General features: G+C 57.9%; 1 protein-coding gene across 21 annotated transcripts in view; it reads left to right on the forward strand.

Moving 5' to 3' along the window:
- The window catches only part of NRXN2 (neurexin 2), a 103,657-nt gene that overhangs the window by 36,504 nt on the left and 51,389 nt on the right, over positions 1–15,764 (forward strand). For 14 of the 21 annotated variants that reach the window (XM_045855005.1, XM_045855006.1, XM_045855014.1 and 11 more), the window contains 3 exons: positions 4,459–4,482; positions 12,087–12,248; positions 12,987–13,449. In XM_045855005.1, the coding sequence (XP_045710961.1) occupies positions 4,459–4,482; positions 12,087–12,248; positions 12,987–13,449 (649 nt within the window). The remainder of the gene's footprint in view (positions 1–4,458; positions 4,483–12,086; positions 12,249–12,986; positions 13,450–15,764) is intronic. The other 7 variants (XM_045855013.1, XM_045855004.1, XM_045854999.1 and 4 more) reach the window with 1 other exon arrangement.

The following is a 15,764-nucleotide window of genomic DNA, read 5'->3' on the forward strand; positions in this document are numbered from 1 at the left end:
GCTCTTAGAACACAGCCGCTGGGACCTGAGGAGGCCTCACCGAGACAGCACCTCGCTCTTGCCTTCTGCTGCACTCGAACTCCGCCTGAGGCCACTGTGGCCAGAGGCGTCCTTGGGGGAGCTTTGCAGGAATGGTTACCTTTGCGGATTCCCCGGGGTCTATTTTAAGCCTGGGTCCACTCTCCCCCCATACCCAGTACGCCTCCCACCACCATGCGAGCCGAGTGCAAACCCGTTTGTTTCATCACCAGCCAGCACCAAATTTGGAAGACAGGCCGGCTATGGGAGTATCCCATGTACTTCCTCCTGCCCGGCTTGTCAGTGTGGAGATTTGCAGGAGCTCCCCTGGTCCCAAGGAGGCAGCCCCTCCCCCCCAAATGGGGTCCTCGGGGCACTTGGGGCTCCCTCCTCTACCTTCCGGCCAGTCTTCTCTGGCGGCTCACACGCCCTGTCATAGGATCTAACTGTGCTTCTCTGCGTACTCCATCGGCGCCAGCTTCCCTCGCTCTCCCTTTGTTCCCGCGGTTCTCCCACCCACACCACCGTTCTCCTCCTTTGTGCTTAGAGCTGGGGTTTGAGTCTGACAGGCTGGGTTCGAATCTCAGCTCTGCCACTTGTTCAAGAGACTTGAGGCAAGTTAGGCAACCTCTCTGCACTTAGCTTGTCGTGGGCAAAGTGCACCATTGCTGACCGAGGTGACGCGGTGCAGCGCGGTGCCGGCCCCTCTGAGCACTGTGGGGCTCTCGGCCGTTCCCATTACTGGGGGTTTGCTTGGTCCTCCAGGCCTAGCCCAGACGCCACCTTCCTCACTGAGCCTTCCTCGACCCTCCCACCCTCAACCAGCCTTTGTTCTTTGCTTCAGTCCAGCGCTCTCCTCACCTTCTGTCCGAGTGCTCCGTGTTGGTGTTTATTTCCTGTCTCTCCTTCTAGGTGGTGAGCTCCTTCAGGGCTCAACGCCGGGAGCTGCTGAGTGTTTTCAGTTGTTTTTCTAGTGGCTTTTTTTTTTTCTGGTTCAGTCGGGCTCTTTCTTGAAGCCAGCTGGTGGGTTTTGGACACAGGGATCCCGCAGATCCGTTTCATACGAGCACTGAACGACCCCTTGCCGTCCGGAAGACTCCTGTTCGCTTTATGGAGCCAGGCCAGAGCCTCTCCCGCCCCCTCCTCTGAGTTTCCATGGGGCCGGGCCCCTCTTCTACAGCCCTCCTTGGGGCCACTGCCCCTTCTCTCCTCTCCCAGGCCTTCCCTTCAAGGGTCTCATTTCCCTTTTGCGTCTCATTAATGTTTCTAAGTCCCGTGAAGTGGCAGGTAGTCCCCTGTTACCAATGAGGAAGCCGAGACTCGGCGAGCTACAGGACTCGCCCAGAGGTGCCCAGTTAGGGAGTGGCGGAACGGGAAGTCTGCCTGGCTCCGCAGGCCCTCCATTCGCTGCCTCCCAGGGGGCCTGGTGGTCGTCACTGGTACACACCACCACGGCGGCTGTAGTTCGTCTCGCGGTTCTGCCGTTCTTGGATGTTCTCAGGTCTCAAAACCATCGGAATGTTCTGCTTGTCTCTCGGAAAATGGACCTCTCTTATCTCCGAGTCAAGCGGGCGCCTCTTTTCTTTGTCCTGAGCGTCTCCTGCCCAAGCTCCACAGAGACTGCTTTCGCGCACATGTGTGTGTGTGATCTCCCTCTAGGCTGTCTTGAGGAGCTGGGGCTATGCTTAGAGTTCAAGGTGGAGACGGTGTCTAGTTTGGCCCAAGGGCCCCTCAGGGGCCGTGGGGACTCAGCACTTGAAGTAACGAGTGACGTCTCCCCTCCGTGACTCGATGCCCTGCTCCCGCACCCAGCACTGCCATGCCGGGGCTCCTGAGCTGTCTCTGTGAGTGGAGGATGCCCTTCGCCACTCGTCTGTCAGTCTGAAGTTCAGCTCTCCAGATCCCGTCATTCGAGAAGGCACAGGTCGCCACGTCACAGGCCGCCGGGAATGGGTTTCAGCGGGAGCCCCCCTCCAACATTTGGCCATAATTGCCCCCTCTGGCACGATCCCCATAGACCGGGTTCTGGACCCCTGAGCCCTAGATCCATGGGGGCCCCCTGTCACCTGCTCCAACCCGTATCTCTGGACACCTTAGTGGAAGGCCCAGGCTTTGAACTCCCATCTCTTCCCTCTTAATGCTGTTTCTGAGTTCGCTCTTCTATTTGTTAAAATGGAAGTTGTGCACGAAAGTTGAAAAGTGTTTTTTTTCCCCCTAAATTGTAGTTTCCACAACGAGCTCTAATTTACAAACAGTAGTAGTTGTGTTCCCCCTCCAATGCCCTTTTCCTACCTTGTTTGACTCGCACAGTGATACTGGGCAGCTCTTACCTGTTTGGGCGTGGTCGGCGTAGCTGCCCTGAGGCCACTGTTCCTTGTCCTGACCAGGTGGCCTCTTCCTTTCACCACGGCCCCGCTCACTGATAGTATTAGTGCTTGAGTCACCTGTTGTCCCCTTGTCCCAGCCGCTGCCCCCGAAGCGAGACGCTCGCCCTCCTGCTATGTAAACTGCTTCCGCGTCGCTAGGAATTAATATTGGTTATTCCGCACTCCTAGCTGCTAAATATTGAATTCTGTTATTTTTAATTATACGAGGCCCTTATTAATTGTGTTCCTGAATTAGCCCCATGCCCACTGGTTATAATAACTCTCTCACTAATGGAGCCGTCCCTAGAACCCCTTTTCTGCTCGTGATTGCTCTTGGGTGTGCGGCTCCGTATTCGCAACGGCGCCCTTCCACCGCTGGTAGTCTCGGTGCAGCTGCCTCCGTCCCTTTGGCATCACTCCCCCAAAGACCAGGGGCAGACTGAGGGTGGTTGTTGCTGCTGTCTTTGGCCGTGAGAAGAGAAAATGAGCTTGGGGGTAGAAGAAGCTGGCTTATAGCTTAGGGAGGAGTAAAGGATTTTAGGGGTATGCAGGCCTCTGCTCCTGTTTATGGTATGGTGTGGGGGGGTGAGTTTCTGGTGCTGCCTGTGGGGGGTGGAGGCTTGGGGGTCCGTGGGTGTGCGTGGGGAGAGGCTAGGCTGCTGGGAAAGCCTTACCAGTTCCAGAGACTTGCAGGGGTGGTGGTGGTGATGGGTACTTAATTTTGGGAGGGACAGCTACCTGGAGGAGCATAAGAGAATGGGGGTGCGGTGGCTGAAGAACCTGAGGAATGTTCTGGGAAATGTGGGCTCTGAAACGTCACAGGAAGGAGGAGTCAGCTTTGGGTGGGGGAAGGGAGGGGAGGGAGGGAGGGAGGAGAGGGAGGAGAGTTGGGGGTGATTACATACGGTTTGAGAGGGAGCCCTCTGCCAGCCTGCAGAGGGCAAGGTTCACTTCTCCTCATTCCAGTGACAATGTACTCTCTTCCTTTCTCAAGGAAGGAAGACAGATAAAAAAGAGAGAGGGAGAGGAGCTGCCCCTCCCCACTTGGTTCTGTTTGCCTGTCCTCCACCCCCAGGAAGAGCAGACACCCATATCCCATCCTATGCTCCTTGGGAATCCCTCCCCTTTGTCCCCAGATGAAATGTCCCCTCATTCTAGCCCCTCCTGTGATTCTCTAGGGGTGTTGTCGGGCCACTCTTCACTCAGCCTGACAGCCAGCTGGCCATCACCAAACAGTTAACCCATTAACTCCGCACGGCCATTGGTCAGCCAGTTGGCCAGCACCCACTTGCCCTTTAGCCAGTTCTCTGTAAAGCCATCTGGTTGACCAGTCAGCCAGTAAACTCCCTTGTCCTACCCAAGTCGACGGCCCCTCCCTTTCTCATACCCGTGCTCTCCTCCCTTCCTCCCCTCGACCCCCTAACATTTCAGCCGATAGGGTTTACTAATCCTGCATAACTGGGTCTGCTTCTTAACCCCCTGCCTTCCCCCTCTCCCCCTCTGTTGGAAAACCCCGTTGCCGACTCTGTGTGTGTTACTAACACGCTTATAACCCAGGGGGCCGAGGGGTGGGCAGGGACAGGCGGGGGCAAGGGATGAGTGAAAGACTGAACTAACCTTCCTGTCTCATCTGCGGAATGTCGACCATCTTTAAGTCTTTGCTTTCTCGGTCCAGTTCTTTTGTTTTCTTCTCTACTAACCAAGGTCTTTACCTGTTCCCCTTCTCTGCAGCAGGCTCTTCCTCCGGGAGGGGAGCGGGGAAGAGGAACCCACAGGAGGGCTGGGGGAGGGGTGGGGCGAAGAAGGGGTTTAATTCGTGTGTGTGTTTTATTTCTCCTTCCCATCGGGGTTTAATTTTCCTTAAACAAAATACTTCAGCTGAACCTAAGGTGGGAGGGGCTGAACAAACAACCAAATATATATGGCTATATATTTTTCCTCCTCCCTTGAGTTTCACAGTTGGTCATTTTATTTTTCTTTTCTTTCGTTCTGTTCTTTTGTTGTTGTCTTTGTTGTTGTTGTGTTGTTGTTGTTTTTTTTTTTACCCCCACCCCTCCCCCCATCTCCGGTGAAGCACGCAGGGATTGGACACGCTATGGTAAACAAACTGCATTATCTGGTAGATATCACTCTAATTGTCTTACCGTTTGGTTTGCCGTGGGTTTTTTTAACTGTTCGATTCTCCCTCTTTTGTTTCCTTTCCCTGTTTGGTTTTTGGTTGTTTTGCTCTCCCTTTTTGGCGTCCTGGACAATCTTTAGATTTTTGCTTCTCCTTTAGTTTTCCTCTTTCCCTTTTCTTTCTTTTTTTTTTTTTGGCCCAAACTCAAATCCAAAAGACAAATGAAAATTGAGGAATTTGGCCTGTCCCTGCTCTAAACCCCTGACTCCTGAATTCGGATTCCTGGCCAGAGGGACCTGGGGGCAGGCCCCAAGTTCATCGGCTCTGGTTAGACCAGCCCCGATGCCAGGCTGCTTATTTCTATTGCTTTGTTTTGTTAATTTCCCCCCCTCCCTCGTTTTTTTTCTCTTTGGTTTAGTTTCTTTCTTGGTCTCCTGAAAATCCATGGAAAACACCATCCCATGACACGCTCTGCTCACTGTCGGCTCCTGGACAGGCCCCTTATGTTGGGGGAGGGGCTGGGGGTGAGGCCTCCGGTGGCAGCCAGCTGGGTGGGGTCCCCAGAGGGGGCAGAAACCGCTCTGGGAGATGCGCAGCAGCCTGGGACCCGCCCAGACAGCTCTTTCAAATCACCAGTTCATACCAGTTTGGGGGCTGCCCCCTGCTGGCTGCCAGAGAAGAGGTGACACCCCTACCCTCACTGCTCAACCTGAGGGTTCCTGGTTCCATCTTCCTGCACATTTTGCATGGCACGAATGGTCTTTCTCCCCCACCAGGGACAGCGTCCAGCTCCCCCCACGGCTCTGCTGCTCTGACTAACACTGTGTTTCACACTGTCTCCCTTCCCCTTCATCTCTCCTCCCTTCTCCGTCCCCTGCCTGTCCAGCATGGCCTCTGACCGGGGTCGGTTTCCTTCCCTGTTGAGGGGGCGAGAGGAGGCCCAGCAGGGGTGGAGTTGGGGCAGTTGTCCCCAAGCTCGTCTGTTTGGGTTGGGCTCAGTCCCTGTGAGTGTTGGTGTGGGTGTCTGTGTAAATGCAGCTGGTGTGTGTTGGTGTGTGGGTGCAAGTGTGTGTAAATGTTGGTGTGACACTTAGGGGGTGTTAGTGGGCGGCTGCACCGTGTGTTTGTGAGACTCTGCTGGTGACGCCACACATGTAACTGCTGGCCGGTGTGAGCCGCTCTGCGACCGTGTGTGTGTGTGTGTGTGTGTGTGTGTGTGTGTGTGTGTGAGCCTGGGGAGGGCTCTGCGTGGAGGTGGTTGTGGGGGCAGGAGCGGGAGGGAGCCGAGGCTGGCCCTTTGCTCCGCGCCTCACCTCACCTCGCCTCGCCTGGGAGTGCGCCTGCGGGCCCTGCTGCGCGCCATCCCCTGGGATTCCCTCATGCCTGCCCGGCCCTGGCTCTGCCGCAGCAGGCGGTTAGTCATCGCCTATTAATAATGCAGAGTGATTGAGCACCAGGCTGGGGACCCTGCAGATGGACGTGTCTGCTCCCACGGGGCCCACGCTGCTTGGGGCAGCTGCCTAGCCTTCCCAGCCTGCCAGGCCCATGTGGCTGCCTGGCTGGCGAGGACGGAAGCGTGACAGATAGGCTCCCAGTCTGAGTGGCTCTCCCACTTCCCCGGGAGGCTCTACCTCTGAGGCCACGCCTGGCCTGTCCTGACGCTTTGCAGGTCTGCGCTTCCCCGTACCCACAGACTCATGATAACCCTGTCCTCAGCCAGTGCCCGTGGCTGTAGCCATCCTAGCTGTCCCCAATCCAAGATCTTCTCTGGGCACTCCCAGTTGTCCCCATGTTCAGATGGAGCCATTGGGCAGGGGGGGGGGTCCCAGCCCCACCCTTCCAGTCTCTGTTGTCCAGAGGGGGCGAGAGGATAGCTTCTAGGATGTAGCTGCTGCCCACACCTCTGGCCAGGCCATCAAGGGACTTCTCTTTACAGAGCTTCACTGAGACTTTGGGGACAGAAGGAGGAGGCAAGATAAGCCCATGCGGTGTACCCCAAGCACCATCCGAGAACTAGGGCCCTGCAGACCTTCCTGCTAGTCTCCCCCCTGTGACTTGGGGCTACAGCTCAGTTACCAAATGGGCTGAGGATGCACCTGCACTGCCTATTTCATGGGGTCAATGTGAAGGTCAGGGAGGGTAATGGAAGGGAAAGCATGTGTACTCTGTAAAGGGAATGCTAATTTTATTAAGCTTTATAAAATGCTAACTGATTATCTCAGTGTTTCCAGGGCAGGGATGTTCTGTAAAGACACGGCTCCCTTCCCACAGCAAACCCTGGAGAATATAGTGTTGCTGGCCCCACTGGAGACCCTATTCCCATCTCTTCTTAGAAATTAGTTCTAAAATAACTCCAGGAAACCCCAGGGTGCCTCAGGAATTGGGCGTGGGGGGCAGTGATCGGGTGACTTGGGTAAGTAAGCTGGTTAAGAAGCAAAGAACCCTGTCTGGGTTCCTCCTTGGCCAGGGCAGTTGCTGCTGAATGCTCCGTCTCTGAAGTCCACGCTTTCCAGTGTGAGCATCGCCATTGACGATCGGAGCCGGCTGCCTAGGGCTGGCCTGAGTAGAGTCATAGATCCTCAGACAAACACCGCAGGAGTCAGCCCCTGCAGGCCAGGACTGAACTCAGAGAACAGGGCACCACAAGACCTGGGGCTCAGCCTGCTCTAATTCCCAGGCCTTCCACAGCGGGGTTCCAACCAGTTTAGTGCTTATTTTTTTAAAGATTTTATTTATTTATTTTTAGAGAGGGAAGGGAGGGAGAAAGAGAGAGAGAGAGAAACATCAATGTGCGGTTGCTGGGGACCATGGCCTGCAACCCAGGCATGTGCCCTGACTGGGAATTGAACCTGCGATGCTTTGGTTCGTAGCCCGTGCTCAATCCACTGAGCTATGCCAGCCAGGGCTAGTGCTTATTTTTTACTAACTCTTTTCTCCCTTGGAGAGAGGGTGGATACAGACCAAAGAGGCCAAGGTTTGGGCTAGGCATAGTCAGGCGGATGGAGGTGTTCTTGTAAAACTAGTAATAGTTCCTCATGTACACGCTGGGGCTTTGGTTCCCCTAAACAGCTCTCACGGTTTGAACATCACATAAACTTGGTGAATGTCTAGATTGCAGGCGGCAGGCGGAGATCATTCCCAGCTGACAGGTGGGGGCACTGGGGCCCAGAGGAAGCCCGGGGTCACACGGCCAGGTATAGGAGGTTTCTGTGAGCTCGTTTCAGCTGTCTTGTGGACCCTCCTCGTCAGCCTGGGAGAAGGAGGGTGACGGAAGTTCAACCCCTTGTGCAGACAAGAGTCCGAGAGGTGACCTGGAGTTGTTCTGGAAAACGGGAAAGGCTGAAGGACTCAGGATTTCTGACCCCAAGTTTCTGTTCCCAAACTTGACCGGACTGCAGGGCTGACTGTTGGGCTGTGCCCGCTGGCCCGGTCACCTTCCCGGTGTTTCTTTCCAACCAGCTTCTCTCCTTAGTTCCTCCCCCACTCCGCACACGAGGCTAGACGTCAGCAGGCAGTGGGGCTGCACGCCTTCCTCAGATCCCCCCACCCCCCCGGCCTTCACTGTCCACTCCCACCCTGCTCAGTTCTAAGTTAACCAGGTTTGGCCCGTGGAACCCGCTGAGGATCTGATGAGACAGAAACGGCCCCTCACAGGGGAACGAAATGCCCGTTGATGCAGTTTTGCCTGCAATGTCAAGGGGCTTCATGAGTCCCCAAAGCCCACCCAGCCCACCCACAAGTTCGAAGCACTTGCCCTCACTCCATCTTATTCTCCCTCAAATAAGCCCCTTCCAAGGAGGCCTGTGACTGTGATCACAGCAGGGAGCTAAGAAGGTCTCCGGGTGATGCCAGAGGGGGTCCGCTCTTCCTCCCTTTCTGCCTGGGGCATGTCTGTGGCCAGGGCCTGGTTTCGTGCCCCACCACGCTGCCTAAGTAGGGAGCCAAGCAGAGCAGAAGAGAGGTGAGGTCCGTGGGGAGGGTTGAGAGCCCGCCCAGGTGGTAGGCCGCCCCTTCCAGCACCTCCAGCCACCCTCGCCGCTCCTGGGGCGTGGAGCTGGGGCTGGGCCGCAGGCCGCTGGCCGCTGGGCTCCTGCATCTGCTGTGCTCCCGTTCTCCTCCCTGGCTGGGCACGGCTCTTCCCGGGCAGAGCTGTGACTTCTTTCTCCTGGCCTACTTGGTCCCCACTCAGGCCTGGCCTGTCTGTGTGGAGTGGACTGGCTGAGTGGACTGCTGTGGGCAGGGTGCAGAGTCTCTGCTGTGTCCTGGGGCTCCGAGCGATGGTCCCAGTGATGAAAAGGGTGCTGTTGGAAATGAGCCCATCGAGACCCCCGCCCCTGCCTTCAGTGGGATGTGCTGGTGTATGAGCAGGTGTGTCTGGGGTCCGTGATCAGTGGTGAGTGGGCCGTGGGAATGAGCGCATGGGTCACCCTCTGGTGGGGACGGTCTGAGTCTGATTTCTTTCCCCTTTTTTCTCAGGCCATAGATATCTGTCCCAGTGAGGGCCCCTCTCCCCTCCTCCACTGGAAGGAAGCTTCTCCTTCCCGCACCCTCAGCTCTTTTGCCTCCATCTCTGCTCTTCCTGCCTCCCTGGTCCGAGTGCCTTCTCACCGGTGGCTGTGTTCTCTCGCCTCCCCTGCTGGGCCGGCCCCCACCCTGGCCCTCTAACCCGCACGTGCCCTTGATGCAGTGGCTGTTCTGTGTTGCATGGCTCCCCCTGCCCTCCTCCCCCGCCGGCCCTACCCCTTCCAGAAGCTATGTGGGGGGGTTGGGGGGCAGGGGCATCACGAACCCCCAGGGTGGAGGGGGACAGGGGAATAATTTCCCTGTTTCCTGCTTTTACTAACGAACCCGCCATTTTTGTGTCTGGACTTTGATTTGTCTGAGGGAACAGTTGGGTCTACTAATCTGTCATCTCCCCCTTGCCTTCCCCCAGAGACCTCCCTCCATTCCCCTGCCCTCGGCTTCCTGTCCACCCAGTGCCCGTCCCCCACTTTCTCTACTCCCCCCACCCCAGGCTGACCCCTTCCCCTGTGCATCTCCTGATGCTCCCCACCTCCTGCTCCCCTCTCCTCCACCCCCTGGGCCAGGACTGCTCTGACAACGTAGTTGTGAATTTGGGGGGCAGACAGGAGGGTGATTAAGGCAACCCTGTTCTACTAGGGGGCACCACGTGGCAGTGGTTTGCATGAAGCTGTGAGGCCAGGCCAGATTGGCCCCTAGCCTGCAGGGCAGTTGAGGAGGGCACCCCGCCTCCTCCAGTCAGGTCCCACTAACTCCCGGAGGGCGAGGGCAGGTGAGCTGGCCAAACGGACTGGGCCAAGGAGAAGCCTTCGGGTACCCAGGCTGCCAGGGCGGGGAGGGAGAGCGGCTGAGAGGCTGAGGGGGAGCGGGAAGGCCGAGTGTAGAGACGGAGGCAGGGGTGCCTGGTTAGCGCACTCAGAGGGCCAAGCCTCTGTCCACCGAAGTCTCCTGACGTGTAGGATTTATGCATGGGGCACAGACAGTGACATCCAAGCGTGGCCCTGGGTCATGAGGTGACTTGATGTCTCCTTAAATGACTATGATGTGTCCCCGGACCGTCCTGGAATTAGTGGGGTTACAGGGACATGTCAGGCCAGGGGCCTGTCCTTCAGGGGCTGATTGGCTATTTGCGGTGACCAGCTGCAGGCTCAGGAACTAATTAGTGGCCCAATTCAGGAGTGGAGGTAGAGGGCAGCGTGGAATGGAATTTGTCCCAGGGAGACACTTTCACTCTGCCACCCCCCCACCCCGTCTTGTCCCCACCCCTTCAGCCCAGTCCCCTCCTTCCCTTTCCCCAGCCCCCTTCTGCCCAGTCTGATCTCGTCTGCATGTTTTTGTGACTAATACTGTGTCCCTCCCCCTTTCCACCCAGATCCCCACTTCCCAGCCTCAGATAGGATGGAGGGAAGAAGAAAGAATAATGACTAGGCCTCTCCTCAGAACCAGACTCAAAAGCTTTCAAACCACCCCCCTCCACAAAGATACCCACTTACCGCCTGCCCTTGAACCTAGTTCCCCCAGCACAAGGTTTGATGGTCCCCTGGAGGGGCCCCTTTGGTCCTGGCTTTGCTCAGCCCCCTCCCTGCTCGCTGGGAGGCCCCAGCTCAGCACAAGGGGAACTCAAGGGTCCTGTGGGGGAGGTTCCCTTTGCTCCCATTCTGTTCATGTCCCTTAGGAGCTCACAGTAGCCACCCCTGCCCCCTGGCAGTGGGACTCTGGAGACCGGTTGCTGGACGGTGGCTGGTGGCCTGTGCAGATGGACTTCTACGGGTGGGGATGCCACAGCCGGTAACTGGAAGGCCCCAGTCTCCAGACTTTTCCTGAAAAGGGGGTGCCGAAGCACTTTAAGGGAGTGAGAAGTGGGGTGAATGATGGCCGCAGAAGCATGTATTTGCTCCCTGATGGCCCCTGCAGGAACCTGCCCGCTCTTCCCAGCTGACCCACCCTAAACGATAGCTTTCCTAGAGTGGGGGTTCGAGGTCCCACAGATTTTGACTCTTTCCCCACAACCTGGCTGGGGGTCCGGAGCCCTTGTGGGTCACTCCTGTGGACTTTTCAGGGGCCAGGTGGGCCTTTGCCTTGGGAGTGGGCAGTCGGAGAGTTCCCTGCACTTGCCGTTCCCTGCCGGGGCCACTCTGCCTCCCCCAGGCCGCTGCTGAGCCCTCCTCACCTCCTTGGAACACCGCCTGCTCCCCCGTTCTTACTCATCTTGTTTTTCCACCTGACTTCTCAGTGCAGGGTCATCCTTGTCCCCCTCTGTTTCCTAAGTTGGCCCTGACTCCCCAGGACAGGGAAGGCAAGGCGAGGAAGGCAGGCCGATGACTGGGTAAAGTGCTGCCCTCTCCTTGGGAGACGAGGGAGCGACCTGAGTACAGAGGGACTGGGGGGGCAGAGAGACCAACTGAGGAAAGGGGTGTAGGGGCAGGAATCAGCCCTGAAGGCTGTTCTGCATCCCCCAGTAAGTTCCGAGATTCCCCAGGAGTCTCTGAGTTCCTGCTCCTCATGCCCTTGCTCTCTGCCACCTCCCTGCTGGGCTAAGGACTGAAAGGACTCCCCAGCGCCCTGAACAGGGAGCTGCGGCTGAGTCGAAGCCACTGAGGTCCAAGGAGAATTGGTGTCTTGGTCTTGTTTATGAAAGAGGCTCTGAACCCACGGGCGGGCCCAGGGAGCATCTTCCAGAGGAGGGGAGTGAGGGTGGCACTTGCACCCCCATCCCCGTACCGGAGCCCGATCTGGGGTTCCCACTTCCATTTGGAGCCGCTTCCAGGAGCTGGTTCTCGGTGAGTGCTATTTTCAGTGCCCTCGGGCCTCTGCCTGCTGAGCTGGGGGCCGAGGGGCTGGCCTTCGCCCACCCTGACACCATCAAATCTTGTGCTGCTTCCTTTTCCCCTACCCTCTCTCCCCCCACACTGTTCCTCCTCTGAGACAAGCAGACATAAAAATGGGGGTCCCCCCTCCCCCTATGCCCCCCGGCCCCTCCCCTTTCCCAGCCCTGGACTCTTCCCAGGGAGTTGATGCCTGTTGTCTCCTTGTCTCTCTCGCCCCCTCCCTGGGCTGGGCAGGTGACCATCTCTGTGGACGGGATCCTGACCACCACAGGCTACACGCAGGAGGACTACACAATGCTGGGCTCGGACGACTTCTTCTACATCGGGGGCAGCCCCAACACAGCCGACCTGCCGGGCTCGCCCGTCAGCAACAACTTCATGGGCTGCCTCAAGGACGTGAGTAGGGCGAGGAAGGGGCTGCGGTCAGCCGGGACCCTTTGTCCCTGTCTGCGGTGTGGTTTGGTGGGACCTGGCCAGCGGCCCGGGCCTTGGTGCCTCTTCCAAGTCCCTGGTGGGAGACCTTCCCTCTTCAAACCCTAAGGCCACTGACTCCATCAGGGGGCTTCTGTCTCCCGTGCTTGAGCCTCGGAAGCCCCCCACCCTCTCAGAGGGCCCTGGAGGCAGCTGTCGGATGAGAAGATCCAACCCCTGCGTGTGAGCCCCAGCTCTTCCACCCACTAGCTCTGTGACCTTGGCCGAGTCCCCTGGCCTGTCTAGCTCTTAGCTTCCTCATCTGTGAAATGAGTGGTCCCTGCCTGCTTCTCTCGGTGGGTGTGAGGAGCAGATGAGAGTGTACACGAAAAGACTTCGCCAGCCGGGCAGTGTCAGCCAGGCAGTGGCGTGATCGCCAGGCAGTGGCGTGATCGCCTGGCCAGTGTCAGGAACGGGCCCCCGTTCTGGTGCTGGGTGGGAAGGCAGGACAGAGAAAATGAGTGGGGCATGGGAGTTGCTTGCTCACAGCCTCTGCGTGTGAAGTTCTAGAGCAGAGGCCAAGCCGGTGGTCCGGGGGTGCTGAGCAGGGAGCCCGCAGGGCTGCGTGGCAGGGTCCCGTGGCGCTGGCAGCAGCTGGGCAGGGGTGGCCAGGCTCCCAAACCCCTTCTGCCTCTTCATTCGGGACCCTGGCCCTCCCTGCAGGTGGTCTATAAGAATAATGACTTCAAGCTGGAGCTGTCCCGCCTGGCAAAGGAAGGGGACCCCAAGATGAAGCTGCAGGGGGACCTGTCATTCCGCTGCGAAGACGTGGCTGCCCTGGACCCTGTGACCTTTGAGAACCCCGAGGCCTTCGTGGCGCTGCCCCGCTGGAGCGCCAAGCGCACGGGCTCCATCTCCCTGGACTTCCGCACCACGGAGCCCAACGGGCTGCTGCTCTTCAGCCAGGGCCGGCGGGCCGGGGCCGGGGCCGGGGCCGGGGCGAGCACCGGGGCCAGCAGCCACAGCTCTGCCCAGCGGGCCGACTACTTCGCCATGGAGCTGTTGGACGGCTACCTCTACCTCCTGCTGGACATGGGCTCCGGGGGCATCAAGCTGCGGGCGTCCAGCCGCAAGGTCAATGACGGCGAGTGGTGCCACGTGGATTTCCAGAGGGACGGGCGCAAAGGTCAGGAGGCCTCTGGTCCCTTCTCTCACCCTGGCCACTCCTGTCCCATGCCCCGTTGTCCTGCACAGGTCTCTTCTGGCCTACTCAGTTTCCTGGCCTCCTCCGCACCGTTCCCCATCCCCCTGCCCCTCGGGCCCTCCCAGCCCCTCCAGAGCCCCCCCTGTCGTGGTCTCCGGGGTGCAACTGGCATAGTGTTTGGAGACCTGGGCTCGCACCTCAGTGCTCGTCACTTACTATAGCTTTGGGCGCATCACCAAACCCCCTGACGCTCCGTTTCCTCACCTACAACAGGAATCACTGCATCGGGGTCGTCAAGAGGCGAAAACAAGAGAACACTGTACGGGCATTAACACGGTGTCCCCACAGAGTAGATATGTCATCCCCCTGAAACTCTTCCCAACCATGTCTCCCTTCCAGCCAGACACATCCAACTTTCTTTAATGAATTCACTTTAGAAATACTCAGCGAGTGCCGGCCCTGCTAGGTGCTGTCCAAGGTGCTGGAGTGGGGAGAGCCGTGAGCTAGCCAGTCCCTGCGGTCACGGAGCTCCCCGCTCTGGTTCTGGAGGGGGTGGGGTGGGGGAACGACAGTGGCCGCCCCAGGGAGGGAGGACTCCAGCACAGTGAAGCGGCAGCCGAGAGTGCTGAGGTCACCCGGCGGGTGCTGCTCCGTGAACCTTCTGTGGCCTTTGGCCACCCTCCCCTCTCCTCGTCCCTCTCCATCCCCCTCTTGTTTTCTGCCTAATTCATCTTGTTGAACATGAGAGAAGTATCCGAGAAAGAGAGAACTGATGTGATGAGAACGGACATATTATCCCATTGAAGCACTTCCTAATGTCAGCTAAATGTGTGTGCTCGCCCAGCGGTCGCCGCACCAGGCCTTCGAGTCCAGGTGGGGTGACCGTTCGCCCACACACGGGAGGCGGGGGGCAGCCACGGCCCCCGGAAGTGTCCGCTTCTCACGGGCTAGCTGTTTCTTCCTCTCCCTTCCTCAGAGGAAGGCCGCCTTCCCGGGGCTTGATGGTGCGTGGGCTCCTCCCCGGTCTGGTCTCCTGATGCCACCTGGGGGCTTCACCTGCTGCCTCCTGGCGTTCCCACTCAGGTGATCAGTCGCTCTTTAGGCCGGAGAGCTGCGCAGGCCTTGCACAGAACCCCTGGGCCTCCTGCTCCGCCTTGTTCTCAGGATGTGGTCTCCTTAGCTTCACACAGAACTCCAGAGCCCGCCCACAAGGTCTGGCTGGTCCTTGGGTCCCTGTCTTGACCAACCCTGGCCGAGTCCAGTGGCCCGAGTCCAGTGGCCCGCGTCCACCCGTGCACACCAGCACAGACCTGGGCAGTCACTCCCACAAAGCTCTCTGACTTTTTCCATGGTCAAACAAATTGTGGTACATTAGACATAACATAAAATTTACCATGTTAACCATTTTAGCGGCACACAGTTTAGCGGCATCAAGTTCATTCACATTATTACAACCACCACCACCACCCATCTCCAGAATGTGTTCGTGTCCCCAGACTGAATGCCTGTCCCCATTAAACACGAATGCCCGTCCCCTCTCCCTCAGCCCCTGGCAGCCACCACCCTGCTTCCTGCCTCTGTGAGTGCTGGTCTGTAGACCTCCTTCCTGTAGGTGGGGTTACATAGCACTTGTCCCAGCTCAAGCCGCTCAGCAGAATATGTCCAAGGGTTGCCCATGCAGTAGCCAGCATTTCTCTCCTTTTTATAGCTGAATGATATTCCACTGTGTGTCACAGATCACATTTTATTAAAAGATTTTATTTATTTTTAGAGAGGGAGGGGAAGGAGATAGAGAGAGAGAAACAACAATGTGCGGTTGCTGGGGATCATGGCCTGCAACCCAGGCATGTGTCCTGACTGGGAATCAAACCTGCGACACTTTGGTTCGCAGCCCAAGCTCAATCCACTGAGCTACGCCAGCCAGGGCCACAGATCGCATTTTGTTCACCCGGTCATTCATCACTGGACATTTGGGTTTTTCCCTTTCCATGTTCTAGAGTGGCCTTGGGAGTAAGGCCTATACCCAATTTTTCCTCTTGCTCAGTAAAACCTTCGAAGCTCCTACCTGATCCCAAATCTTTTTCTAAGGCAACCCAGCTTCTTTTTCCCAAGAACTGTCACAGTCCCCATGCTCCGTGCCTGCCCCCTTCTCCTGGCCACCATCCTGCCTCTTGGGCCCCAGCAGCTGACCCCCCTGCCCATCTCATCCACCAGCCACAGGGGGGCTCCGGGCTGGGCACGGAGAAAGTGGGCTCCGGGTGGGGAGTCCTGGCCGGGTGGGGTACTTGGGCGCTGCT

Source organism: Phyllostomus hastatus, unplaced genomic scaffold (genome assembly GCF_019186645.2).
Source record: "Phyllostomus hastatus isolate PE091 unplaced genomic scaffold, TTU_PhHast_1.1 phas_scaffold_11, whole genome shotgun sequence".
Taxonomy (NCBI): Eukaryota; Metazoa; Chordata; class Mammalia; order Chiroptera; family Phyllostomidae; genus Phyllostomus; species Phyllostomus hastatus.